The sequence below is a fragment of the Ziziphus jujuba genome, chromosome 9 (assembly GCF_031755915.1).
Source record: "Ziziphus jujuba cultivar Dongzao chromosome 9, ASM3175591v1".
Taxonomy (NCBI): Eukaryota; Viridiplantae; Streptophyta; class Magnoliopsida; order Rosales; family Rhamnaceae; genus Ziziphus; species Ziziphus jujuba.
This window is the reverse complement of record NC_083387.1, coordinates 15,579,231-15,603,616: the sequence shown is the minus strand read 5'-3', so window position 1 is coordinate 15,603,616 and position 24,386 is coordinate 15,579,231. Positions and strand designations below refer to the sequence as shown.

The window sequence follows — 24,386 nt, the reverse complement described above, 5'->3', positions numbered from 1 at the left end:
GATCTATATGTGTATATATATATATATTATTTAGGAACAAAACTGCGAATCTCGGGATTTTTGTTTACAATTCTACTAGTTAAACTCAAGTTGTGATATTTGCTTTTCAGTTATAGAATAGAGTTCCTTTTTCTTTTCGTTTTTTTAGGATTTCTCATCCCCTAGAGGCTTTTATAATTTAATTAACATGAAATATTATTTTCTTATAGATATAAATATTATTTCAAAAATATTTTAGAAGAGCAGATTATCACATTAAGTAGCACCTGTTTAGGTATGAGAAATTGCAGCGATGGGATGATGCTCTCAAGGCCTACACTGCAAAAGCCACTCAAGCGACCAGTCCCCATCTTGTTTTGGATGCTACTTTAGGTCTGTATTGAATATTGGCTTTTATTTGTTCTTGTTGCTCTCTTGCTCTCTCTCTCTCTCTCTCGTTTCTATTATGTTATTTACATTCTTGGCTGCCACAATGCTAGTAGAAGAAATCTTTTATATATGGAATTGTTGATCTGTCCTTTTACTCCCTCTGCATGATAAACTTGAAATGAGTGCATTAAGATGACATGGGTGCATTCAGCCTTATATGCATCTTGTTTGTGTCTTTTCTTCTACTGTCTATCATAAGTTTGACATGGATGTTGGGTATAATAATGATTCAAGTGGATAGCTATTCGAAATAAACTGGCTTTTAGTGTCATAACTATGCATTTACTTACATGTAAATCATTTGATGCTGAGTTGCGAATTTCTTGTTCAACGCCAGAATAAATGGTCATCTCAGTAATGAAAGCTATTAAAAATAAAGATTTTAAGCTTTTGATTTCCAATTGCTTATTTTTCCTTGATTGTAAATACTGGTGATCGTTGTTGCCAAGTCTAGCATCACTAGCCGGATATTATATTTACTAGCACACAGAGCTTTATTAAGGTGGTGCAGCACTTTTTTCTTTTGTTGGGCTTTGTATTTTGCATGTTAAGTAGTGCCTTTGAATAATCAATATGAGTCACCAACTTTCTTTACCAATTTTTGGATTTTAATTGATGTGATATCATTTATTTGTTAAACCTAGTTTACATGCTAGTTCTCGGGAGTTGAATTTGTAAGATAAATATTTGATGGCAATTACTGCATTTTTTTGCATTGTAGTTCCAGTTTTAGTGTATTTATATTGTTTTGGTTAACCTGGTGAAAGTTCCTGACATGTTTCATCTCTTTCCAGTTTCTCAAACTTGTGTTACCAGCATTCAATTTTTGTATTGTTGAAATTCCTGCATATCTTTAAGATGCCAGGTGTCGTTTCCTAGATATCGTGTTTTCATTCTCACCCTTGTGTTGTTTTCATATATATATTGTAACTATTTAGCATCAATAATTTCTGGATTTACTGATCTTAATTTTGTTTAGAACATCAACCTCTTAAACCATTTTTTTGATTCTAGTTTCTGAAAAATCCTTCGTATTGTGTCTTCTGTAGGTCGGATGCGGTCCCTTGCTGCATTGGCTCGATGGGAAGAGCTGAACAATCTGTGCAAGGAATATTGGACCCCTGCTGAACCGGCTGCTCGACTTGAAATGGCACCAATGGTTAGTTTATTATTTAATGTGGTTGCTATCAATGTCAATTTCTTCCCTCCCATTAATAATAGATATGGTTTTCCAAGGCTGCAAGTGCTGCTTGGAATATGGGAGAGTGGGACCAAATGGCAGAATATGTGTCTAGACTAGATGATGGCGATGAAACTAAACTTCGGGGTTTGGGTAACACAGCTACTAGTGGTGATGGCAGTAGTAGTGGGACATTCTTCAGAGCTGTTCTCCTTGTTCGTAGAGGAAAGGTACCATATGTTCTAGCCCTAGCTTGACTTCCTGACTTTTAGTAATGCTTGCACGAGTGTATGTACCAATCCTTCACCTTAAGTTGAGTTTCTGAGAAACTTTTAATGTTAATCACTACCTTAGTTTATAAAGAAATTACCTATTCCTTGTCTCTAATATCTTTACTGAATACAGCTTTATTTTTTATGCAATATCTGCAGAATACCGATTATTTTATTTTATTTTTCTCTGTTTCTTGTGTGTGGTTCCTGTAAATGAAACAAGCCTGGTAATGATATCTCATATATGAAAAGTTGTCATTGGCATCTTTTCTTATTGTAGAAAAATATTAAGCAACCCATCCAGTTAATATGATGAAACTGCTTCATTTCATTTTCAAAGTCTTCATTTTATTATTTGTTTAGTAAATGAAAGTGAGTCAAAAAAAGTTTTTTATTTATTTATTTTTATTTTTATTTTTTTACCATGCTAATGAATCTTGATATCTTTATCCTTTGTATAATGCTTTTGAATATCTCTTGTTGTTATCTTTATGCCAAATTTTATTACAAGGTCAATTAATGAAGCACATAAATTTTCTGCCTGACACCAACAAGTTAACGTAGATGATTTCATATCAAGGATAATCTTTAAGTCACTTCTGTAGGAAAGTATTGGAATATTTTTTAATACTTTTTTGGCCCTCTCACTCCAGTAGAATATGTGAAGATTTGTTTGGTTCGTTTTAAAGAGTAGGAACAGTTCATACTGTATCTGATGCTTATTGCATTTCATGTTCTTCATTTTGTTCTCTTTTGTTTTTACACCAGTATGATGAAGCACGTGAGTACCTGGAGAGAGCTAGGAAGTGCTTGGCAACAGAGCTTGCAGCGTTAGTGAGTTTCTTTAATTTATTCCTTGTGAATTTTTGCATTTACTCAATATTTATAGGTCTGCTTAAGTTCATGGAACCAAAGTTTACATGTTGATGCAGGCTATATAAGACTTATGGATAAATTGGAATAGGAGGCTTATATAGAAGCTTTTTTTTGTGTGTATGTATATATGTATATTATTTTTTCCTTCCACTGACCTGTTTATCCATGAAGTTGCTTGTTTGTGATTAGACTGTCTCTTTATACTTATTATAATTGTCAAATCAATTGATGTTATCCAGTAATCGTGTTGCTTAACTCATGTCAACAAAATTATAATTTTATGCAATTGTATCAAATGTTAAAGAAGTGTCTTGGATATAATGATGCTAATGCATTTGTTATTTGAAGGTTCTTGAGAGCTATGAACGTGCTTATATCAATATGGTTCGTGTGCAGCAGCTGTCAGAACTTGAGGAGGTTTGTCCTGACCTTTTCTTTTCTAGAAATTACTTCGTATTTTACATCCATATAATATGGGAATTTTATTAGGTTGTTGATTACTGCACACTTCCTATTGGGAATCCTGTCGCTGAAGGACGGCGTGCCCTTATTCGTAATATGTGGACTGACCGTATACAAGGAGCAAAACGAAACGTTGAGGTATAATTAACTTACAGTTCCTGTATGACTTTTCTGGGAAAAAAATGAAAAAAAAAAAAGAATGTCAAATTGTATTGCAGAAATTATAAGGGATCTATGCTAAAGTTGTTTGGTTGATTATTGCTTGCTTCCTTTGCAGTGGAAGTGAGCAATTTTTACCACTATAAAGTTAGATTTTATGAATATTATTGCTAACCCAGCTGGAAGGTGCCATTTTCCGTAATATTCGTAATCTTGTACTGTTGTACATGTCAAAAAAATTGTTGTTGTTTTCTAAGTGGTATGGTGTGGCCAATTATACGGATTAAATACTTGCAAATTTGGAATTTTCAGTATTGATGTGACATCACATGCATAGTCTTTTAAGTCTTGATATGCAATATTTTGGATGATTGTGGTTTTTTCTGTTGCTAGCTTAGATTATTCTTTGTTAATGCTTGCTTGATTGGCTGAGATCAAGAAGGTTTACTTGACAAAATGAGTTTCAAGGTTTCTTTAAAATTTGTGATAAAATGGGTACAGACTGAAATTAAGTTTATCCAAAAGGTAAACCATTTGTGGTTTCTGTTTTTGGTTGTCAAGTTTAGGCACCTTGGACTTTGAATTTAATTGATTAATGTTCATGTTTTATCTTTAAGTGCTTGTTCATGTAGCTGTATGCTATAACCAGTATAAGCTTTTGATTGCTTAGCAAGCCAAATGCATGATTAATTCTGATGAAAAGACTAGAAATAATGTGAAACAAATACTTTGTTATACGTTATTCTTTTCATATTTTTTCGGTTTTATTCAAACATTGGCACTAGCATGTTTTACTTGTAATGACCAAATCTGACATGAGAATGAAAATGTGCAAAAATGGATTATAGGGAAAGGCTGATTCTTTTAGGCTTTTTGATGCGTTAAGTTCTCGTTTTTTATCTCTCTCTAATCTTGGTCATGCTTGGATGTATAGGTTTGGCAAGCGATTTTGGCTGTTAGAGCACTTGTTCTACCTCCTACAGAAGACCTTGAAACCTGGCTCAAGTTTGCTTCCCTTTGCCGGAAAAGTGGGCGGATTAGTCAGGCTAAGTCAACTTTAATCAAACTCCTACAGGTTAGTGATTCATGCTTATCCCAATGAAGGATGCTGACAAAGGGATGGCTTTTCTTATATATATATGTGTGTGTGTGTGCATGCACACTCTTGTTTATATTATAATATTCAATATTGCAGATTATGTTGTGTTTTTCATATGCTCAGTTAGGGCAACTTCTTAATAGCTTAAGCATTTTAGAATAATATTAATATAACATGGTAAGATTCTCAATTTGGTCATCCTGGAATGTTGGTAACCCCATTTATGTTATTACTGTGCTGCTCGTGTAAGGTCTAAATTCAATTTTAATATTGTGGGCTTACACTTAAGGTGGGGTATAAAATGTGCATTGTGCAGGCCTCTGCATGAGGAGTATCAAGTTTTTGTTATATTTGGCTTGATATATATAGTTGGATCCACTTCCTAATAACTTAAGATTTTGGGACTGATAGTAGCTTGGCAAATATTTTGTTGGTTGTATGCAGTATGACCCTGAAACATCTCACGAATGCGTGCGGTACCATGGGCCTCCACAAGTAATGCTTGCATACTTAAAGTATCAGTGGTGCCTTGGGGAGGATCTCAAGCGCAAAGAAGCATTTGCTAGGCTGCAGGTATAATTTGATTCTTTTTTATTTTATTTTTTATTTTATTTTTTGTGTGTGTTGAAAGAATGAGCACGAGCTTAAGACTAGTATTATCAAGTTTTCAGACCTTCTCACCACATATTTGTGTGGCTGCTAAATCACTGTTCCAGAATTTGACTATAGAGCTTGAAAATTCACCAAGTAGTCAACAAATGGCACCAACTGGCTTAATGAGTGGTAGCAGTTCAAGTGTTCCTCTTCTTGCTCGTGTCTATCTAAGACTTGGAACTTGGCAGTGGGCTCTGTTTCCTGGATTGGATGATGATTCTATAAAAGGTAGGTCGTAATTAGTACTCAATTTTCAGATTATCTTTGAATCTCTTTATTTTTCATCTAAACTTCTCTTTGTGCAGAGATCGTCACTGCATTTGGGAAAGCTACTCAGTGTGCAAATAAATGGGCAAAGGCATGGCATACATGGGCATTGTTCAACACAGCAGTGATGTCTCATTATACTGTAAGAGGCTATCCTGATGTGGCAGCACAATATGTTGTTGCAGCAGTCTCTGGATATTTTCATTCAATAGCATGCGCAGCAAATGCTAAAGGTGTCGATGATAGTTTACAGGTAAACAGCATTGGATATTACAGATTGCCTCCTAGCATTCCTATTCTAGCTTGCATCAAATTTTGGTCGATAGGGGGACTTACTAGACTCAAGTTTAACTCTTAATTCCTTTGCTTTGTAAAATTACTTGCTCTATGCTCATGAAATGTTGGTTTTGAAACTACTGTTCTTGTTTTTCAGTTTCATTGAGAGAATAGATGACATAAAATTTACTTTTCTAGATGTCAATCTGATGCATGCATTTTGAATCTTGAGTCCAATTTATTTTTATTGCAAATATTTCTTTGATCTATTCTGCACTTTCAACATCATTCCTTTATTTCTACTCTGTGGATTGTGCTTCAGGATATTCTTCGTCTGCTCACATTGTGGTTTAATCACGGAGCAACTGTAGAAGTCCAAATAGCACTACAGAGAGGATTTGCACTTGTCAATATCAACACATGGCTGGTTGTTTTACCTCAAATAATTGCTAGGATACACTCTAATAATCGTGCTGTGAGGGAACTCATACAGTCACTTTTGGTGCGGATTGGACAAAGTCATCCCCAGGTTTGAGTTTGTTGGTTTTTTCTCTTGTTTGGTTTTTAAGATATAATATCTGTGGGTCATTAGTGGATTATTATTGATCATTGGAAATTTAGGCTATGTTTGGTTTTTAGAAAGAGGTGAGGAGAGTGGTAAATAGAATATTGAAACGAAATAATATAAATTTATATCTGGTTTGGTTCTTAAAAGGAAATGTAAGAGGAAAGTAAATTGGATCCTTCAAATTAAGGCAATAGTTGTGAATGATAGGCAGTGAAAAATTTTCATTCTGATTGCTTAACCATGGAGTATTGGAGCGAAGTATTGGAGAGGAAATGATACAGCAAGGGACTAAAGAGAAGGTCCTAGTGTAGAGGAGGAGAATGAGCTAGCAGAGGAAGGCTAGTAGTAGGAGATGAGAAAAGGAAAGGTAGGGGTGGGTGACTGCACGTGAGACCAGAGAGATGAAGAGATTTTCATTTTTCTCACTTATTTCTATGGGAAACTGAAATTTTTTTTTTCCTTATTTTTATTATTTTTTTATTTTTGTAATAAAATGAAATGCTTCCACTTTTTTCCCTTTCATCTAGCAAAATCTCACATCCAAACAAAGGCTTAGGATTCTTGAAAATTATTGGTTCTTTTTTTTTTTTTTTTGGGGTGCTTAATGTATAAAGCTTACGCCATTTGTTGCTTATTTGTTTGTTAGACAAAGCATGCTACATTTCATGATTTCCCCTTTTTGTTTTTTTTTTTTTTTTTTTTTTGGCTGGCTTATTAGAAACTCCGTTTTTTATTATCAGTTGAAACTCTTTAACTATCTAGGGTACCAAATTAAGTAGTATGTAAAACTGTATATATATATATATATATAGAGTTCTATTCTCCTGTGTGATGGAGCTCAAGATTTCTTGAGTGAAACATGCAAATCTAGAGAAGGATATGCGTGTGTCACTTAGGATAACCTGAGCTCTATTTGCCTAGTAGAAAATTTCCCTATATATATATATATATATATATATATCATTTTTCTATGGTGTGGACATCTGCACGTTAAAATACGTATGAGGTAACATGTTGCTTGACACTTCTTTTCAGGCGGCATGTTGCCTAATGTGTATCCGCGTTAAAAACTTGCAGATATCCGCACCATAAAAAGACTATATGTAATCGCTTATGCGTTTTCTTTTCAAAAATTAATTTTGAGATCTTATACTATTATGTTTAGGAGAGACACTTTATTTGAAAAAGAACTCGATTTCTTGATGACAGCCTGTGGTATTGGAGAGTTAAAGTTTGATCCTCATTGATTATGATGACTCCTTCGGCTGGCCAATTTCTTGTATTTTAATGGAGGATTTTGCATAAAAATATTTCCTTGCATTGTTTATAATTCTTTTTTTTTTTTTTTCCCCTCCCTTTTTCTTAACTGAAGAATTCACCATGGAAATCTTGATGGGTTTTTCTAATTTTGCTATGTTTTTGGTGTGAGGGTTTCATAAATGTTTGTTTTTGTTTTTGTTGTTCATGGTCTGTTCCTGAGTTTAAACCTGTCTTGTGTTTATCTGCTGTGTGATCGCAGTTTTTGCTAGTGTTATTAATTTCAGTCTTAAGAAAGCACTTTTGAGTTAGTTTTTAACACTTGTTACTGATCATGGTGTAAAGATTCCAATACATTATCTTTCTTTAAACTTCCGCATCTACTAAAACACTTTCTTTTCACAGGCTCTTATGTACCCTCTCCTTGTTGCTTGTAAATCAATTAGTAATTTGAGAAAGGCTGCAGCTGAAGAAGTGGTTAATAAAGTACGGCAACATAGTGGTGTACTTGTTGACCAGGTGAAATAAAGTTGTAAATTTAGTGTCAATCATGTATTTTTTTTCTATATTCTAATCTTATATTTATGTTCCTTTTCTGGACAGGCACAACTTGTATCCCAGGAACTAATCAGGGTTGCAATACTTTGGCATGAAATGTGGCATGAAGGGCTAGAAGAAGCAAGTCGTTTATATTTTGGTGAACATAACATTGAAGGGATGCTTAAGGTGTTAGAGCCATTGCATGATATGCTTGAAGAAGGGGCTATGAGGACCAATACCACAATAAAGGAGAGAGCATTCATTGAGGTTTTATAACCAATTCATGTTGCATTTTTTCTATGTAATTATAGCACTTATTTTGTGTTCAATCTGGGAATTTTTTGGAGTATTCTTGCAAAATTGTTATTCACGATCTTGTCAAGCTTCTGAGATTTTTTTCCTTGATGTGTGTCTCAGGCATATCAACGTGAATTGCTTGAGGCCTATGAATGTTGTATGAAATATAAGAGAACTGGGAAGGATGCTGAACTTACTCAGGTATAGAAACTGTCAAGAGCAATCTGTGTGGTTTTGTTAACCTATAAGTAGTGGTGATAGACATGTCTGAGGTGCGTGAAGTCAAGTCTCACACATATCTGAATCCCGTACTGTGTACTCAGAAGTTCAATGCTGAGTCCTCGTAACACGTACATAGATCATGATGAAGTTGATTGATTTATTCTTGCCTATAGATTCATATAAGACCATGAGAAGAGCTTGCAATTTTCGGTCCTTAGTTATTATGTTAAATGCTTGGCTTGCTATTTCATAATTAAGATTTGAAGAACCTTTAATGCAACTTCTAGAATCGCTGCTTAATTAAGATTTGATCATTTCTTGACCGGTGCGCTATTTTAGCTACACAACCACCTTTAGGAATAATAATCGAGTTCTCAAATCCTCTCTCTCTCTCTCTCTCTCTCTCTCTCTCTCTACCCCCCCCTCCCCCCCCCCCCCCCCCAAAAAAAAAATATATATATATATATATATATGTATATGTATCTCTTTTTTGTGTGTCAAAGAATATATCATCCATGTGATCGAACATTATAATCATGAAACTGTACACCATGCATATCGATAATTATATCTTGCTCCTGTTTTCTTGTCTTAAGGATTCAAGTTGTTATATTATTAAGATTAATGACAATATATATGAATTTTAACCTATTAAATTCTGTTTCGTGGTAAAAGACATGTTTATCATAATGTTGTTGCTCCGTGCACAGAATACGACAACGGCTTAAGTAGCTTGCTTTTCACCCAGCTCTAACTGCTTATGTTGTAAATGACTTTACTCCAGTTAATTGCACTTTCTCAAAATTTCACTTTGTATGGTTTGGCATATGTGAATTCACTGGATTTATACCATTTTCTCTGCCTCTCTGCCCAGCTATGAGATCTAATTTTTGCTTTTTTGTTGTTATGCCTCTTCGTGGTAATCGTTTGAATTCTACTTTGATCAGGCATGGGATCTTTATTACCATGTATTTAGACGTATTGATAAGCAGCTTCAAAGTCTTACTACCTTGGACCTGGAGGTAAGGAGATATTTTTTTTTATCTTATTCGTTCTTTTATTTAACTCTTACCATCATGTTACTGTGGGATTGAATTTTATCCATGTATGCAAACTAGTCTGTCTCTCCAGAGTTGTTAGAATGTCAGAATTTGGAGCTCGCTGTTCCTGGGACATATCGTGCAGGTAAACTTTAAGCATATAGTTTAGTGATGTTGCTCTGGTATTACATATGAATGGCCACACTAAAATATGTAATGAATTCATATTTCAGAATCACCAGTGGTGACCATTGCATCGTTTGCACGCCAGCTTGTTGTCATAACATCTAAACAACGACCCAGGAAATTGACAATTCTTGGAAGCGATGGTGAGGATTATGCCTTTTTACTGAAGGGCCATGAAGATCTGCGCCAGGATGAACGTGTCATGCAGGTAGTTTCTTCTGTCTACTCAAAAAGTTTTAATGTACAGATTTTATACTGTATGTTGAATTGCTAGGTGCAACTTGTTTCTGTAATAACTACTTCTTTTTCAAATTACAAATATATACATATATGTATATTTACTTTCTCGTTTCATTGTATTCTGACTTATTTTCAAAATGTCCTTCTAGCTTTTTGGCTTGGTCAATACTCTACTGGAAAATTCTAGAAAAACTGCAGAAAAGGATTTGTCCATTGAGCGATATGATGTTATTCCGCTGTCTCCAAACAGTGGATTAATTGGTTGGGTCCCAAACTGCGACACCCTCCACTACCTAATTCGGGAGTACAGGGATGCGAGAAAGGTTTTGTTCATTTCTACTGGATGCTTACGTTTTGTTTTCTCTCTCTTTTTTGTGTTTCTGTGAGTGGGTTGGACGGCTGAGTAGCTGCAATTATAGCTTACAGAAAAGTGCTTTATGGTTGCAGATTACTCTGAATCAAGAAAACAAATTAATGCTTGGTTTTGCTCCAGATTATGACCATTTACCACTCATAGCAAAAGTGGAAGTTTTTGAATATGCTCTTCATAATACGGAAGGAAATGACCTTGCCAAGGTATCTATTGCTACCAAATGCATGTTGTTTTTCCAATTCTTTTTGTCATCTTTCTTGAATATGTTATCCCAAGGTTGCTAAAGCTGGTTTCTATAGGTTCTTTGGTTGAAAAGTCGCACTTCTGAAGTATGGCTGGAGAGGAGGACGAATTATACTAGAAGTTTAGCTGTCATGAGCATGGTACATGTTTTCTTGTCTCATATATTTATTTTTTCTTCTCTGAATATTTAGGTCCTGCTGTATCCGTTTCGCCTCTTTGCTAAAGAATTAAAATCTATAGCTCATTTTATGCACATTTAATTTTTAGAATAAGACACGTTGCAAAGGATTTTCCAATATCAAGATAAATCATCTTTTTGAAATTGAAACCATATATATATATATATATATATGTTTGTACTTTGTCCCCCCCCCCCCCCCTTCTTCTTTTAAAATTTATATTCTTTTTGATAATATTATCCATATCAGTACAGTAGGCACTTGTGCCACATTCTGACATTCATGTCAACACTTGCAAAATGTCAACTGAACCTTAAGTGTGGGTGTTGTTTTATTTATTTTTTAATTGTTAATTGTCTTTTTTGAATATCTAAGGCTGAAGATGATTTTCTGTATGTTCAGGTTGGTTACCTTCTTGGCTTAGGTGATCGGCACCCAAGCAATCTAATGCTGCATCGGTCTAGGTATGTCAGATGGAAGGAAGCAGGGGTAAAAATATCACATCTTTACAGCATTTCTTATTTTTAATTTGTTTTGCAGTGGGAAGATCTTGCACATTGATTTTGGAGACTGCTTTGAGGCTTCTATGAATCGTGAGAAGTTCCCTGAGAAGGTAGATAGAGGGCAAATGCTACATGAGTTATGTTTACTTTCCAAATTGTTCCCTTATTCTATAATTCATAATGCAGGTTCCATTCCGCTTGACTAGGATGCTTGTGAAAGCTATGGAAGTTAGTGGCATTGAAGGCAATTTCCGTTCAACTTGTGAAAATGTGATGCAAGTTCTTCGATCAAATAAAGATAGTGTTATGGCCATGATGGAGGTATGGATTCAAATTGGTTTGTTTATTTTCTGTCGTAGTAAGATTTGTGAACATGACTTAGGTTGTGTTTATTTTTTTCATCTTAATCTAATTAGACATAAGTAAACCTTAACTTCTAATTTGACTAAATAACTAAGTCTAAGCATTTTGTTTGATTTTACATTTGAATATGCAGTGATAAGCCCTAAATTTGTGTTGTTATCTTATTAACCCATTTTAAAAATATATATAAAAAAATAAAAAAGAAAAAATAAGAAAGAAAAAAGAATCACCCTCATTGTTTACACTAGAACCCACTATAGCACGTGTGCCTTCCCCCTCCTCTTTCATCCTCTCTTGTCTAATCTTTGGCTCCCATGGATGATGGTCCGTACACTCACTTTGAGAGCTCTCTCTCCTCTATGGCTTAGGTCGTTCACTCTCTCCCTTTGCATTTCACCTTTTTGCTTGTCTATCTGTTTTTGGTTGCTTGTGTGGCTGCCTGTGCTAGCTATGGATGCAAGCTCCAATGATCTGCCACTGTCCGGTCCCACTGGCAATCATGACTCATCTGGACTATAGATGAAAAGAGATCAAAGAGGAAAAGGAGGGAGGGGAGAGGAAGGGAGTGGGGAGGGAAGGGGGGACGGAGAGCACACAAACAGGAAACTGGAACTGGGGAGGGACAATTTAAAAAGAAAAAAATTTCAAAACTTGCTCAGAGATTTTATTTCAAATTTGAGTTTAAAATTGACCTTTACCATTCAGATGAAAATATCTTAAACATTGTTGGATGTTGAAGCATATTACACTATGGATGTTGTGCAATACTGCTGGAGATATACGAGTCTCAATGGATACTCTTATATGAGTAAAATTTGGTCATGATTTAAAAGGTATTCTGCCGGATAGAACTGAAAGGCTAGGATCTTCCTTTAATGGCTTGTTACACATGCCATATCAAAAATTGTTTGTATATATTCATCCTTATATTTTTATGGTTTGAGATTTTTGCAAGTTTTATCATTTTCTTCTTCTTTTTTTTTTTTTTTTTGTCTGTATTTATATTTTTGATTATTTGTATTTATATTTATATCTTCTGTCTTGATTTCCTATGTATATATATGTACAATATATACATGCTTAAGTGCATTCCATGTGGACACTTTTTTGAGTGTGCCGTAGCTCATAAACTTGGAAGTTAGAAGTTAAGATAGCCACATGAATGCAATGATATTTTTTAAACTAGGATGGATAATGGCTGGATTCAATTTATTTTACTCTTAGCTCCAACTTCTTTTCTCAGGCTTTTGTTCATGATCCTCTCATAAATTGGCGTCTTTTCAACTTTAATGAAGTTCCACAAATGTCTATGCTATCAAGCACTCATGTTGCTGCTGTTGTAAATGCTGAAGAGCCTGCTGCCAATAGAGAACTTCCACATCCTCAACGGGGTGCCCGTGAAAGGGAACTTCTTCAGGTCAGACTTTATCATTTTGGACTTTGATTTGATGATGCCATTTAGTGAAAATGTTTACATTATCTTCTTGGATCTGTATAGGCTGTTAATCAACTTGGTGATGCTAATGAGGTCTTGAATGAGCGAGCTGTTGTTGTCATGGCTCGGATGAGCAATAAACTTACTGGTCGTGATTTTTCCACTGGCTCCTCTGTGTCGACGAGTTCTATTCAACCCGCCATAGATCACAACACCTTAATCTCTGGTGATACTCGTGAAGTTGATCATGGTTTATCTGTTAAGCTGCAAGTTCAAAAGTTGATCAACCAAGCTATGTCATCTGAAAATTTGTGCCAAAATTATGTTGGGTATGATGCAACTAATCCACTCATTTTTATGCAAGTCTTCATGTTCTACTTTAGCATGGATGCAACTGACAAGCATGATCAATATGTGCATTTATAATAGTTATCCATACACAGCCAGCTAGTTTGTTTAATTTTTTTTTTTATCATTTTTTGCTTTCAGGTGGTGTCCATTTTGGTAAAAAGCCGAGGACTTCTGTACAGTGTATATAATTTGTATATAGCTGCGAGCCATCACGGAAACTCTGTAGTTTGTTCGTGTTTCATTGTAATTATTATTGTACATATTTATCCATAGCCAATCATTATATGATGTTGTTTGATGTCACATAATTTATGCTCTCGATTCATATTTTCCCATGTACAACCTGGCTGAAAGATGTGGAGGATTCATCTCTCGTTTCACACCCAAATTAAAAGTATAGTGTTTTTCCTTTTTGCTCAAGGATTTCGTGTTTTATTAGTCATATGTTAATGCAATAAATCACTTTAAAAGTGAATTAAATAACATTTGGTTGATTAACAGCTAAAAAGGAGACTGTTTCATCTTATTTGTAAATAGTTTTTCTTCTGCACGATTTATAAATAATTGAAAAATAAAATTTGCTTGTACAGACTGTTTAAAGTAATCAACAAATAGATAAATAGACTTTTTCAATTTAATTTTCATTCAGCTATACTTGTATTTCTTAGTTCTTAAATGTGCCTGAACAACATATTAAAATCTGCTTAACATTACGGATATTTATTTATTTACAGTTTCAAATGCGGCTACGAGTGAGAAAAACATTACGGGCTCAAAAGTAACTGCCAAGCGACAAAATAGTGTATTTTATAGAATTTTGTTAAACATTAGAAAAACACAATGTATTTTATAGAATTTTGTTAAACATGCTTTAAGCTATACCTCCAACGTCCATTAAAGTTATGAAAGTAAAAAAATTCAGGGAATAAAAAAAAAAAATATATATATATATATATATACAGTAGAAAAGGATTTAAAATATATATATATATATATACATATAAGAAAAGAGCAAATCGCAAAATATAACCGGTTAGATAATGTAGCTATTTTTTTCATTTTTTTTACCTAATTGTTTGTAATTTGTTTAATGGTTATGATAATTTGTTAAACATTTTAAACTTTCATTAAAAAAAATTAAAAAAAAAAACATTTTAAACAACTATAAACTTAAAGAAAATATGTATATATATATATATATAAACAAAAAATTAACACAACTTAGAATTGTATTCAATTTAGTGTATAAATTTTATGTATTTAATTTGATGTTTAGTTATCTAACAAACTTTACCTACTAACTACAGATAATGTAAATACATATATTTAGATAAAAAATAAAAACACAACTCCAACCACCTAGACACTAGTGTTTTGTTGTTGTTGTTGTTGTCGCGAATGCAAAATATAGCTTCTCCTCGTCATCGATAATTGAATATCATATTATTAGTTTTCTTACTTTTGAATATAATATGTATACTTTATCACCTTGTGGCCCCACAAATCATATAACTTTGCTAAAATTACATGATAGTTACCCAAACATATTACAACTCAGATCACAATTAATATATTTTGGTAATAAATTCCATAATTATAAAACATTCAATTATCTTTTTTACCCACAAATAACTTTAACAAAATTATCATTAAAATGTATTTGTTTTTCTCCTAACAGCTAATAACAATAATTATTATTACCAAAACAAACCAGTAATTATAAAAAGCATTCATATTTATAGTAAGCAAAGAAATGATAAAATAAATAATGAAATAAATCAAAAAGTATTAACCAATCTCTATTATTCTTTTCCATGTTAGTTATTAATTATAAATACATTGCTCTTTTACCATTTATTATTAAAGAAAAACTTAATATAGTATTACTTAAACAAAAAAAAAAAGAAAAAGAAAAAAAGAAAGAAAAATGAGGAGTTATCAATATTTCAATCTACATTGTATAGCTATTACAAAATAGACATATCTATAGAACACAAATTTAATTTCTATGTTTTATTATTTATTTGTTTATTTTTGTGATAATTAGAACTTCACTAATCTTATAAGAGTATGGATTTCTACCATTTTAAAAATTGGAAATATATAGTTTTCACGTATATAAAAATAAAATATCAAGGTAGGCTTTGATAATTGGTTAATTTTTCTTTTTACAGTCAATTATATGTGTCTCCAAATCCGATGCTATTACTTTCATAAGTTGGCCTCCCTGGAAAAAATTTCTAATTCCGCTCATGCAATTGACAGTCCTTTACAAGAGGAGAGATAACCACTCCAATGCTTCGTGTGATGGTTTTTTTTACAGACAAATGCCCTTTTACCCCTACACACATCACAGAAGAACTGAAAATAAAATAAATTGACTTTGGACTGTAAACCGGACGGCCCTTTCTTGTACCCTTCCCTACCCGTTAATTTTTTATTTTTTCATCCCTACTCCATACCATGTTTATTGTGTTATTGTGTGTGTGGAGGGGATGTGAAACCCCGTCTCCCCATTTTTTTAAATTTTATTTAATAAACTTTTTTAAAAAATATATATTATTTGCTGCAAAAATATATTTTTACTATATATATATATATATATATATATATATATATATTTATTAATAAATTTATTATTTTACCAATAAAGTACTGATTGAGTTGATAGCATAAATTTTTATTTGGTTAAAAGTTAAAAGTTTGAAAATTGAAGTTTAAATCAAAAGTTCAAGTTGGGAGTAATTCTTATTGAAAATTAAAATAGCTATTAATGCTCTAATCCGATAAAAACAAATAAATTTATTATTATTATTATTATTATTTTTTTATGAACAACAATATCATATATCAATATAAATATTATTTAAATTAAAAATATATATAAATATTATTTAAATAAAAAATATATATAAATGTATAAAAATGTAAATTAATATGTAATACTGGGAGCGCATTCCCTATACTCACCCAAGGATAAAGCATCTTTGCCTGCCTCCGCCGTGATTCCCGTTTAATGGTGAATCGCCACCCATTAGAAGTGGGTTCCATAGGCACACCATATGATTGCCACTCTTATGGATAGGCACACCATTATGATTGCCACTCTTAGGCACACCATAACTAGTTTTATTAATTCAGTACCCCACCAAACACAATGTTTCAACTAACTTGAAAAATATTAAATAATACTTGAAACAACTCTTTTTTCTTAACGAGAATTCCAACAGTACATGGTAACTTCTTTGGTAGACTTTCCATTTGATAAGTTTGGGACATTAAAACGCTGGCAAGCAAAAATTATATTAAGAGCTATGCATGTGCTTCGTAGTTGATTCCAGAAGTCTCAAAACTACATTTCCAGATATCTCCATTAACAAATTTTCATAGGACTCGTGGTATTTTAAAGAGAGTACGCTTAACACCCTCCTCAATGAGGAAAAATAAAAAAAAAGAGGGAAAAAAAACATTATTTCTGCAGAGAAAAGAGAACAATTTTGGAAACCTAAACGCAAGGCCGAGTTTTTCCTTTGGAAATGAACGAGGAACAGCTTTAAACAAAGGTTTGAGCAGTTTGACACTCCATTCTCTCAAAGGAGTAGTGCCAGAAGTTTGCCAACAGTTGGAGAGGAAAAGATGCTTCAGCGTATTTCATCTGTGACTAACAAATGCATGTTTGCTAGGCATCAACCAGTTACATATCTACTTCATTGGAACATCGATCAATCTACTCTTTAATGATTTATAGCTTGCAAATTCAAATTGTATTCAACCAAGAGTCGAAATCATCTAGTACTTTAGATTTGCTTCCAGAATTAGAAGAAGATTCAATGGAACGAACAGCTACTTCCCCTTCAGGGTGAGTTAAACGACTTTGGTTCATCAAACTGGATGTCTCCTCGAGTAAATCATCAAGGGCATCATCCAGGTTGCCAGTACTGGATGGCAATGAATTTGGACCTCTTCTTGGAGCTTCAAACAGAGACATTTCAGCTGCTTCTTGTGCAGGAAGAGTTTCAGTAGATCTAGAGACTGAGGAATCAAGAACAAGAGTCTTGCTAAACGAGTTAAGAAGCATATCTAGTTCTGCCTCTGCGGTTGCTGCCTCAAATCTTGAAAGTTGATTGTCTGGGTCTACAAAGGAGTTAGCGCCGGATTGTGCAATGGAATTTGAAAATCTACTTTGATGATCAGACTCGCCAACTTGCCTCGAATCAATATCAACATGATCCACTGAAATAGACTCCTGGATTGACGAGGGGTGGTCTGGAAGATCAATGATGGTGGCAGATGATGAAACCTCGGTAGTTTGGTCTGTAATCTCAACCTTATCGGAAATGTTACCAAAGCTTAGTTCTTCAGATGTTACTCTGACAGCTTCATCATCACGATTTGCCTGCAAATGGACATATTTCTGATTACTGCTCGCTTCTGTCTATAGCATGCATAGAACTTTAAAATCAACAGACATTGACTTGTAGACATGTAAGTGAAGTGATATTTTGTGGGTGCTGAGGTGCTCATATATGTAGTAAAGTTCATCAATTATGTTCTTACTGGACTTGGCAGGAGATGCATGACAAAAGGCAAGCCTGGTAGGAGTAATCCAAACAACGTATAATTATTTTCTATTTGTTAATTACACTTGAGGATTTTGTACCACTTCAGTGTTATAGAAAAACTAAGCAAAGAATGGAAAGTAAGAAACTAAGAACCAGCAAAAACTAGTCTTCCCTCAAGTGGCAAAAGCCACATAATCTCGCCTTGAGTTTGGTCACTTCAAGAAACTCAAGGCTGGCTTAAAGATTTGGTCAAATTGTTGTGGATGGGGAACAAAATGGAAATACTCCTAAATCAGTTCTGATTCCGAACCGCTAATAACCACTAAACACAGGACTTCAAGTGGACTCAGCCATTTTTTCCCAAATCACATCCAAATTTAATTTGCCAAAGCATCACTAACCTTGTTGCATTCCTAAACTGAGTACGTAAGAACAACCTTCCAACTATTAGAAAGCAACCAAGCTCCTGCAATGCTCTCCTACATGTAAACAGGATGATCGATGATGATGGGGGAATTCCATACTCCACCCTAACAGAACTCCATTAGAATTCATTTCAACCACAGATTTTTATAACCTTAAAACCAAGCCAAGACAACCCATGATAAAACCCCCAAATCCCTGTACCACTGGACGTGCCTAAATTAACAGCTAAACCCACTAGCCACACTTATAGCTACATTGAAAAGCCAAATAAAAGCTATCAAGAGTATTTAAAACAGACAAAATTCAACATATATACGTGCACTGCACCATAAATTCTGCAATATATTCTAACACTTATTACTTGAGTTATGAAAAATTATAACATGGCAAAACAAATGTGAAACCAAAACATTATACATACCAGATCTGTTGGCAATAATTCTGCTTCTATGAAAAGTCTCTGTGATAAGTCTATCTCTGCAAGTTGATCTGCAATAGCATGCAAATTCAAGGAGAGGAATGGTGCCTGAATAGAAATTCATCCCAGTAGAAGGATACGAAGGTGCAGGAAAAAACCAAAGAACAATTAGAAGACAAAATTAAAGTGGTTCTAACAGTAACAAATCTACAATAAAGCAGTGAATGGAAGAAATGCATAGTTTATTGAAATAGTGCATACAAAAAGTATCACTTTTCTTTTCTACAACTTGCTACTAAACCCAGGCAATTTTGGAGCACTTATTATACTCCAATGGAATCATAAGTTTCCTTACTCCCAATAATACATCAGAAGAAATATTTTACTAAATTTTTTTAACCAAGTATAATCAATTTACAATAATTTGTTGCATATACATTCTCAGGTTCAAAAAAGTTACTTTCTAAGCTAGGTTGCTTAATGAAGACAGTGCCCTTAGATAGGCAATCCACCTGCAACGTTATTTAGTGCATGATTATGTCAAAAACTCAAAATATAATTGAAACTTGAACTACAAAGGGAATGTTAACTATAATATGCTCTGCATTGGCATGATGTATGTAATTTAACAAGGCATCTAGACACATTAGGTATGTGAATTCAACTGGACTGATTATGTATCTGCTGGTTCATGTACCTTTTAGCTTATGAACAAAAACGAGAGAGATGAGAATTTTTCAGCAAAGAAAGAAAAATAACTTTGCCTTCAGCTCAGAAAAATAGCTTTGCCTTCAGCTCAGTATGCCCCATGTGTGATACCTATGGTCCCTTGTAGTAATACCTAGAACTCTACTAGAGGTACTGGTACTCTAACCTTAAACTTTTATCATTATAACTTATAGTGAACATGTCAAACCCACAATCACAATATCATAGTAGAAGTGCAGAGCACATGTACAAATAGAAAAAGTACAAAAATTCTTAGATGTAATTAGATGGGAATTGCAGAGCTCCACAAAAGAAAACAAGGTAAAATTTTTTCATATGTATAATGATTTCATGCCTTGAATCTACAGAATTCTATAACAGCAGCAACTTTGAGTAAATAATAGACCAGGTACAATATAGTACCTCATGATATGCAGCTTTCTTATCCTCCAAAAGAAAATTATCATCTCCAATCCACGATAAAATACCCTCTGCCTTCACCGAAAGCAGAGAGCCAACTGCCTGGTTGAAATCCTCTGTGGAATAGTGAATGAAAAATTAACAGCAAGACCTCCAAATTTAAACAAGCAGCATTTATAACATAAATCAAAATCAATGGTAAAGTTCCAGAAAACAGGCAAAATAATCTTGAGTATCAATTATCTGCCACTAACATAAACAAAAAAACATTATCCACCATTGTCGTTAAAAAAAAAAAAAAAAAAAAAAAAAAAAAGAATTAGCCACCATTAATATAAGCAATAACCTTGACCATGAATTACCCACCATCGTTTGTTAAAAAATAAAATAAAATAAAATAAAATTACCAACCATTGATATAAACATAAAGTACAATTTGTCACTGTGTATCATCACCTGTGGGACTGGCAATATGAGGCAACTTTAATTATCAAAATACAATGAATTTACCCTTTTTCTATGTGAACTAAATAAATTAATAATCCCCACAATATAATAATAGATAACAAAAACTGATAATCACAATGAAAGCAACAATATACCAGGCAAAAGATCCCCTAGAGAAGGATAGGTATCCAAACAAAGATCTGACTGGGCATGAGACTGTGCCTCAATAATCAAGTGACGATAATCTCCGCCTTTACTCTTTGGCAGAACAATATCGTAGTGGGGTTGATTCACACTACTTGCCGAAGGATCTTCTGAAGCAGAATCGTTTTCATCTCCATAGCGATCCCAATTTGAAGGCAGTGCTGAAATATGAGACTGAGATTGAAGAGGTTGTTTCTCTTTAACTTGTTTGCCAAAACCCAAAGGTTTCTTTCCATTTTCATTAGCAGCACCTGATGGGGCTTTGGATTTTTGATTGAGATGATGCTTTTTACTATGTTGCTGAAGATGGGCTCTCTTTGATTTTGCAAAAGCCTTCTCATCCATCATAATCAGACAAAAAGCCACACTCCTCCACTTCACATTCCAATCAAGCACAGTTACTTCTGGATTTTTCTTGTCTGCAACCCTTCACAAGGACTAGAAAACGAAAAACAATTAGGGCCGTCCTTTTAGTACTAAATTTTTTTATTTTTTATTTTTTAAACTAACAAACTGCCAGCCTAAAGTAGCCGGAAAGGAACAAAATGCTTTATGGCCAAACAAATTTTTTAATACCATAAAAGAGAAGAAAATCATTTCAACCAGATTAAGATTTTACAGATAGATATTAATTTTTTAATCTTTCTAATGCCCCTTTTGATGATACCAAGAACTTCTTTGCAAAATCAGGAAGCGTAACAGGAAGAAGGAAGGAAGGTCAAACCAAGACTTGCTTCTATTTCTAGTATCATCCTGGAATAATGCGAAAACAGAAAAAGACCAACTGTAACCCTGGACCTAGTCATGTGGTCAACAGACAAGGTGGAGTTGGATCTTAGGATCAATTCTCATCTACATTGTGCAAACTAAGATGCAGTTTTTAGGTGTGGAAATGTGTCCAAGTATTGGATTTGTTCGTTTTTGTCAAGTTTTTCCATGTAATTGGAGTGTCAGGCAATCATACCCTTAACAGCATTCAGATGTAGAATTGGGAGGAATATATGAGTATCCAACTTTTTGAAGATAATAATAACAGCAAATTAATAATAATGTTTCATGCATTTTTTGACAGACAAACACATATATGTGAAGGGTGAGATGGAAAAGAATAAGAGAGGACAAAAATACTTTAGCCATGGCAAAATTACATGCAATGCACTAAATGCCAGCTCCATGATCAAAATAAACGTGTATCTGTGAAGAGTTTGATTGACTGAGTAAACCAGCAGAAACATCCCTTCTCAAAATGCAGATACTTTAATAAATTTTCAAAGGACACAAATTACAAATAGTATAATCAAAATTCATTTTTATATTATTTTGACATATTTCCTTCTAGCAGCATTCTTGTTAAAGTATATTATCATTATAATCTGTACGACTAGAACATCCTATAAGCAAAGTCAGACTAATGCATATAACAGTGGGAAAAGAACAAACAAACGAAGAAAAGAAGCACTGCCTCCCAAATAAACCATCTAAATTCGACTAAGATAATCATAACCTATTAGAATCAGTAAAGGAAAACTAAAAAGATTCTTTGCGATTACAGTCTCACCAACAATTAAATAGGTCTAAATAAGTTATCATAGATTGCAGAAAGAAAAATTCTCACTTGTCATATTCTTGGGGCACAGATTTCAAGTATCTGACCAAAATTTATGGTGAGGAAGCAAGAAATCTGAAAATTATTTCAGACAAAATAGTTTTATGGATTACGAGATTTGACGTTGCACCAATTACTGCCACTTTATACTAAACTTCTAGTGTTACTACAAATAGCAGTTCACCGCACACCATAACTAGTATGGCAACTAAATGCAGCATCACATTTCTGAAATGCAACATAAAATAGGAAATACATGTGTCATGGAGTAGGAAAGGACAAACCTCAAAAATATCCCACCATTCCTTTCCCAATAACTGCAAGAAATAAAAGGATTGCCAGAAACACTCAACAAATATACACCATCCGTTTACACTTTCAGTGAATGTCAGAAGAAATTATTAACCTTTTGTCACCAAATCAACAGAATAACAGCATAGAAAGCCAAAAAGAAAAAACAATGAAAGTTCTCCAGACAAAAGAAACTCAGGCGATCTCACAGGTTCCAAAAATTAAACACCAACCTTGAACAAGAAAATGTCAAAGGGACCTTGATCTGCCAGTGGCCTATTTACATCAATTGTAACAAAGAACATAGTACTCTTGTACATGACATAAAAATAATTAATTACTCATTCTTCTAGAGGTACTGATAACTTTGGTACTCAAAAAATAAAAAAGCTTTTCTATAGATAGTTCTTAGGAATTTCAAAATAATAAAGACAATTATTGGCACTTGTTCAGGATTTAAAACCATCTGCCACCTGTGTAGGCACTGACATCTGTTCTGTAATCTATCTTTGAAAAATTTCCACTGCAAATGGGAAAAAGGGCAATCAATAAATTTCTTACTGAGAAACAGCAAGGGAAACCGCTCCACAATCTAAAACTTCAAGTCATTGTACACTACATCTTAGTGTCCTACTGAACAAAGAAAGAAACTCATAACAAGTAAACATCATGAATGATTTTTGATCCTACAATATATATATATATATATATATATAATATCCACATCATATTGAAATCTAAATCCCAAATTATATCAAAGGCTGTGATTAATTATTTAATTGCAAGTTACCAACCAAAAACTATATTCGATAACATATCCAACATATCTTCAAAAACCGGAGACCAAATTGGACTTTTTCCCAAACTAGCAGCGGACAAATTCACTGAAAACAAAACAAGTCCAATTTTCTGGATTAATTAGCTAATAACCAAGTGAATGATACATCACTGGATTAATTAGCTAATAGCCAAGTGATTGATACATCAAAACTCTCAAGCTAATAGCACAGAAATGCTTAAACCAAGCAACACCTACATAGCACAAGAAGTTTTGAGCAACCCAGAAACCAGATTATCAAAGCAATTAATTGTAAAGTTACTTAACCCACTTTTTTGGGTTAATTAACCCAGAAACCAATTCTTACTTGTAGAGTTAATTAACAAGAAACCAAAATATCAAAGCAAATTGGAAGCAAAACAATTTAAGCCCTTACATGGCCTTCGATTCCAAAACCTCACGGCTGCAGAGTGAATCAGAGACGTTAAAGAGCTTTTGAATCGGAGAGAAAGAGGCAGAGCGAGAGCGAGAAGTGTAAGAGAAACAGAGAATCAGCTGAATGTCGCAGGTGAAGAGGGTGTGGCCGTGAAACATGAAGCTTGGTCTGCCCGGCGAAGGTTGGCTTGAATGTTCGTAGTGGAAAAATAAAAATCAGGTAGTCCAACCTCTACGTAATCCCTTTTTTTTTTTTTTTTTAATTATTATTATTGTTAAAAAGTGGTAAAAAATAGTTTATGTGGATTTTTGAACAGTCAAATCAATTTTTCCTAACTTAATGGGTTATTTTTTTTCTCTGCCACTTAAAAATTTTTTTCCCGCTTAAATATTTGGATTTTTTTAGTTAATCGGTGACGTTTTTTTTTTTTTTTAAATTTTGAAAAACTAATTAATATATGACATATTAATAATTACATATAAAATTATCCAAAATATATACTTTTGAATAATTATATCTTATATTTTACATTTTAAAATAAAAAAAACAAATCCATAATTGCCATAATTTTTAACCGTAAAAAAATTACATATATATTGAAATGGTATTTTATACATAT

At 33.5% G+C, this 24,386-nt stretch overlaps 2 protein-coding genes across 10 annotated transcripts in view; one reads left to right on the top strand and one right to left on the bottom strand.

The window, feature by feature from the left end:
* LOC107427093 (serine/threonine-protein kinase TOR) overlaps nucleotides 1-13,891 on the top strand; it is a 33,214-nt gene extending 19,323 nt beyond the window's left edge. For 2 of the 5 annotated variants that reach the window (XM_025077731.3, XM_025077729.3), the window contains exons 32-57: nucleotides 275-372; nucleotides 1,479-1,588; nucleotides 1,666-1,839; nucleotides 2,650-2,715; nucleotides 3,106-3,174; nucleotides 3,247-3,357; nucleotides 4,313-4,453; nucleotides 4,922-5,050; nucleotides 5,149-5,359; nucleotides 5,437-5,651; nucleotides 5,997-6,203; nucleotides 7,905-8,018; nucleotides 8,103-8,306; nucleotides 8,457-8,537; nucleotides 9,506-9,580; nucleotides 9,677-9,743; nucleotides 9,832-9,992; nucleotides 10,174-10,347; nucleotides 10,472-10,600; nucleotides 10,697-10,780; nucleotides 11,222-11,283; nucleotides 11,360-11,432; nucleotides 11,509-11,643; nucleotides 12,929-13,102; nucleotides 13,184-13,449; nucleotides 13,610-13,891. In XM_025077731.3, coding sequence (XP_024933499.1) covers nucleotides 275-372; nucleotides 1,479-1,588; nucleotides 1,666-1,839; nucleotides 2,650-2,715; nucleotides 3,106-3,174; nucleotides 3,247-3,357; nucleotides 4,313-4,453; nucleotides 4,922-5,050; nucleotides 5,149-5,359; nucleotides 5,437-5,651; nucleotides 5,997-6,203; nucleotides 7,905-8,018; nucleotides 8,103-8,306; nucleotides 8,457-8,537; nucleotides 9,506-9,580; nucleotides 9,677-9,743; nucleotides 9,832-9,992; nucleotides 10,174-10,347; nucleotides 10,472-10,600; nucleotides 10,697-10,780; nucleotides 11,222-11,283; nucleotides 11,360-11,432; nucleotides 11,509-11,643; nucleotides 12,929-13,102; nucleotides 13,184-13,449; nucleotides 13,610-13,628 — 3,349 coding nt within the window. In that variant the 3' untranslated portion in view covers nucleotides 13,629-13,891. Of the gene's footprint in view, nucleotides 1-274; nucleotides 373-1,478; nucleotides 1,589-1,665; nucleotides 1,840-2,649; nucleotides 2,716-3,105; nucleotides 3,175-3,246; nucleotides 3,358-4,312; nucleotides 4,454-4,921; nucleotides 5,051-5,148; nucleotides 5,360-5,436; nucleotides 5,652-5,996; nucleotides 6,204-7,904; nucleotides 8,019-8,102; nucleotides 8,307-8,456; nucleotides 8,538-9,505; nucleotides 9,581-9,676; nucleotides 9,744-9,831; nucleotides 9,993-10,173; nucleotides 10,348-10,471; nucleotides 10,601-10,696; nucleotides 10,781-11,221; nucleotides 11,284-11,359; nucleotides 11,433-11,508; nucleotides 11,644-12,928; nucleotides 13,103-13,183; nucleotides 13,450-13,609 lie in introns of those variants that run through there. The other 3 variants (XM_016037438.4, XM_016037436.4, XR_007243197.2) reach the window with 2 other exon arrangements.
* A 2,924-nt stretch (nucleotides 13,892-16,815) lies between these two features.
* Nucleotides 16,816-24,009, bottom strand: LOC107427087 (protein ECERIFERUM 16). 5 transcript variants are annotated; one of them, XM_060820517.1, is made up of 6 exons: nucleotides 23,768-24,009; nucleotides 23,027-23,076; nucleotides 20,608-21,094; nucleotides 20,009-20,121; nucleotides 18,881-18,985; nucleotides 16,816-17,867 (listed from the first exon to the last, which is right to left on the bottom strand). In XM_060820517.1, the coding sequence occupies exons 3-6, from the start codon at nucleotides 21,002-21,004 to the stop codon at nucleotides 17,229-17,231; spliced, it is 1,254 nt and encodes a 417-aa protein (XP_060676500.1). In that variant the 5' UTR covers nucleotides 21,005-21,094; nucleotides 23,027-23,076; nucleotides 23,768-24,009; the 3' UTR covers nucleotides 16,816-17,228. The 5 variants fall into 5 exon arrangements, with proteins under 5 accessions (XP_060676500.1, XP_060676499.1, XP_015892917.2 ...); XM_060820516.1 differs by lacking the exon at nucleotides 23,027-23,076 and adding an exon at nucleotides 22,547-22,579; XM_016037431.4 differs by lacking the exon at nucleotides 23,027-23,076 and adding an exon at nucleotides 17,881-17,906 and having other exon boundaries at nucleotides 16,816-17,832.
* Nucleotides 24,010-24,386: the final 377 nt, after the last annotated feature.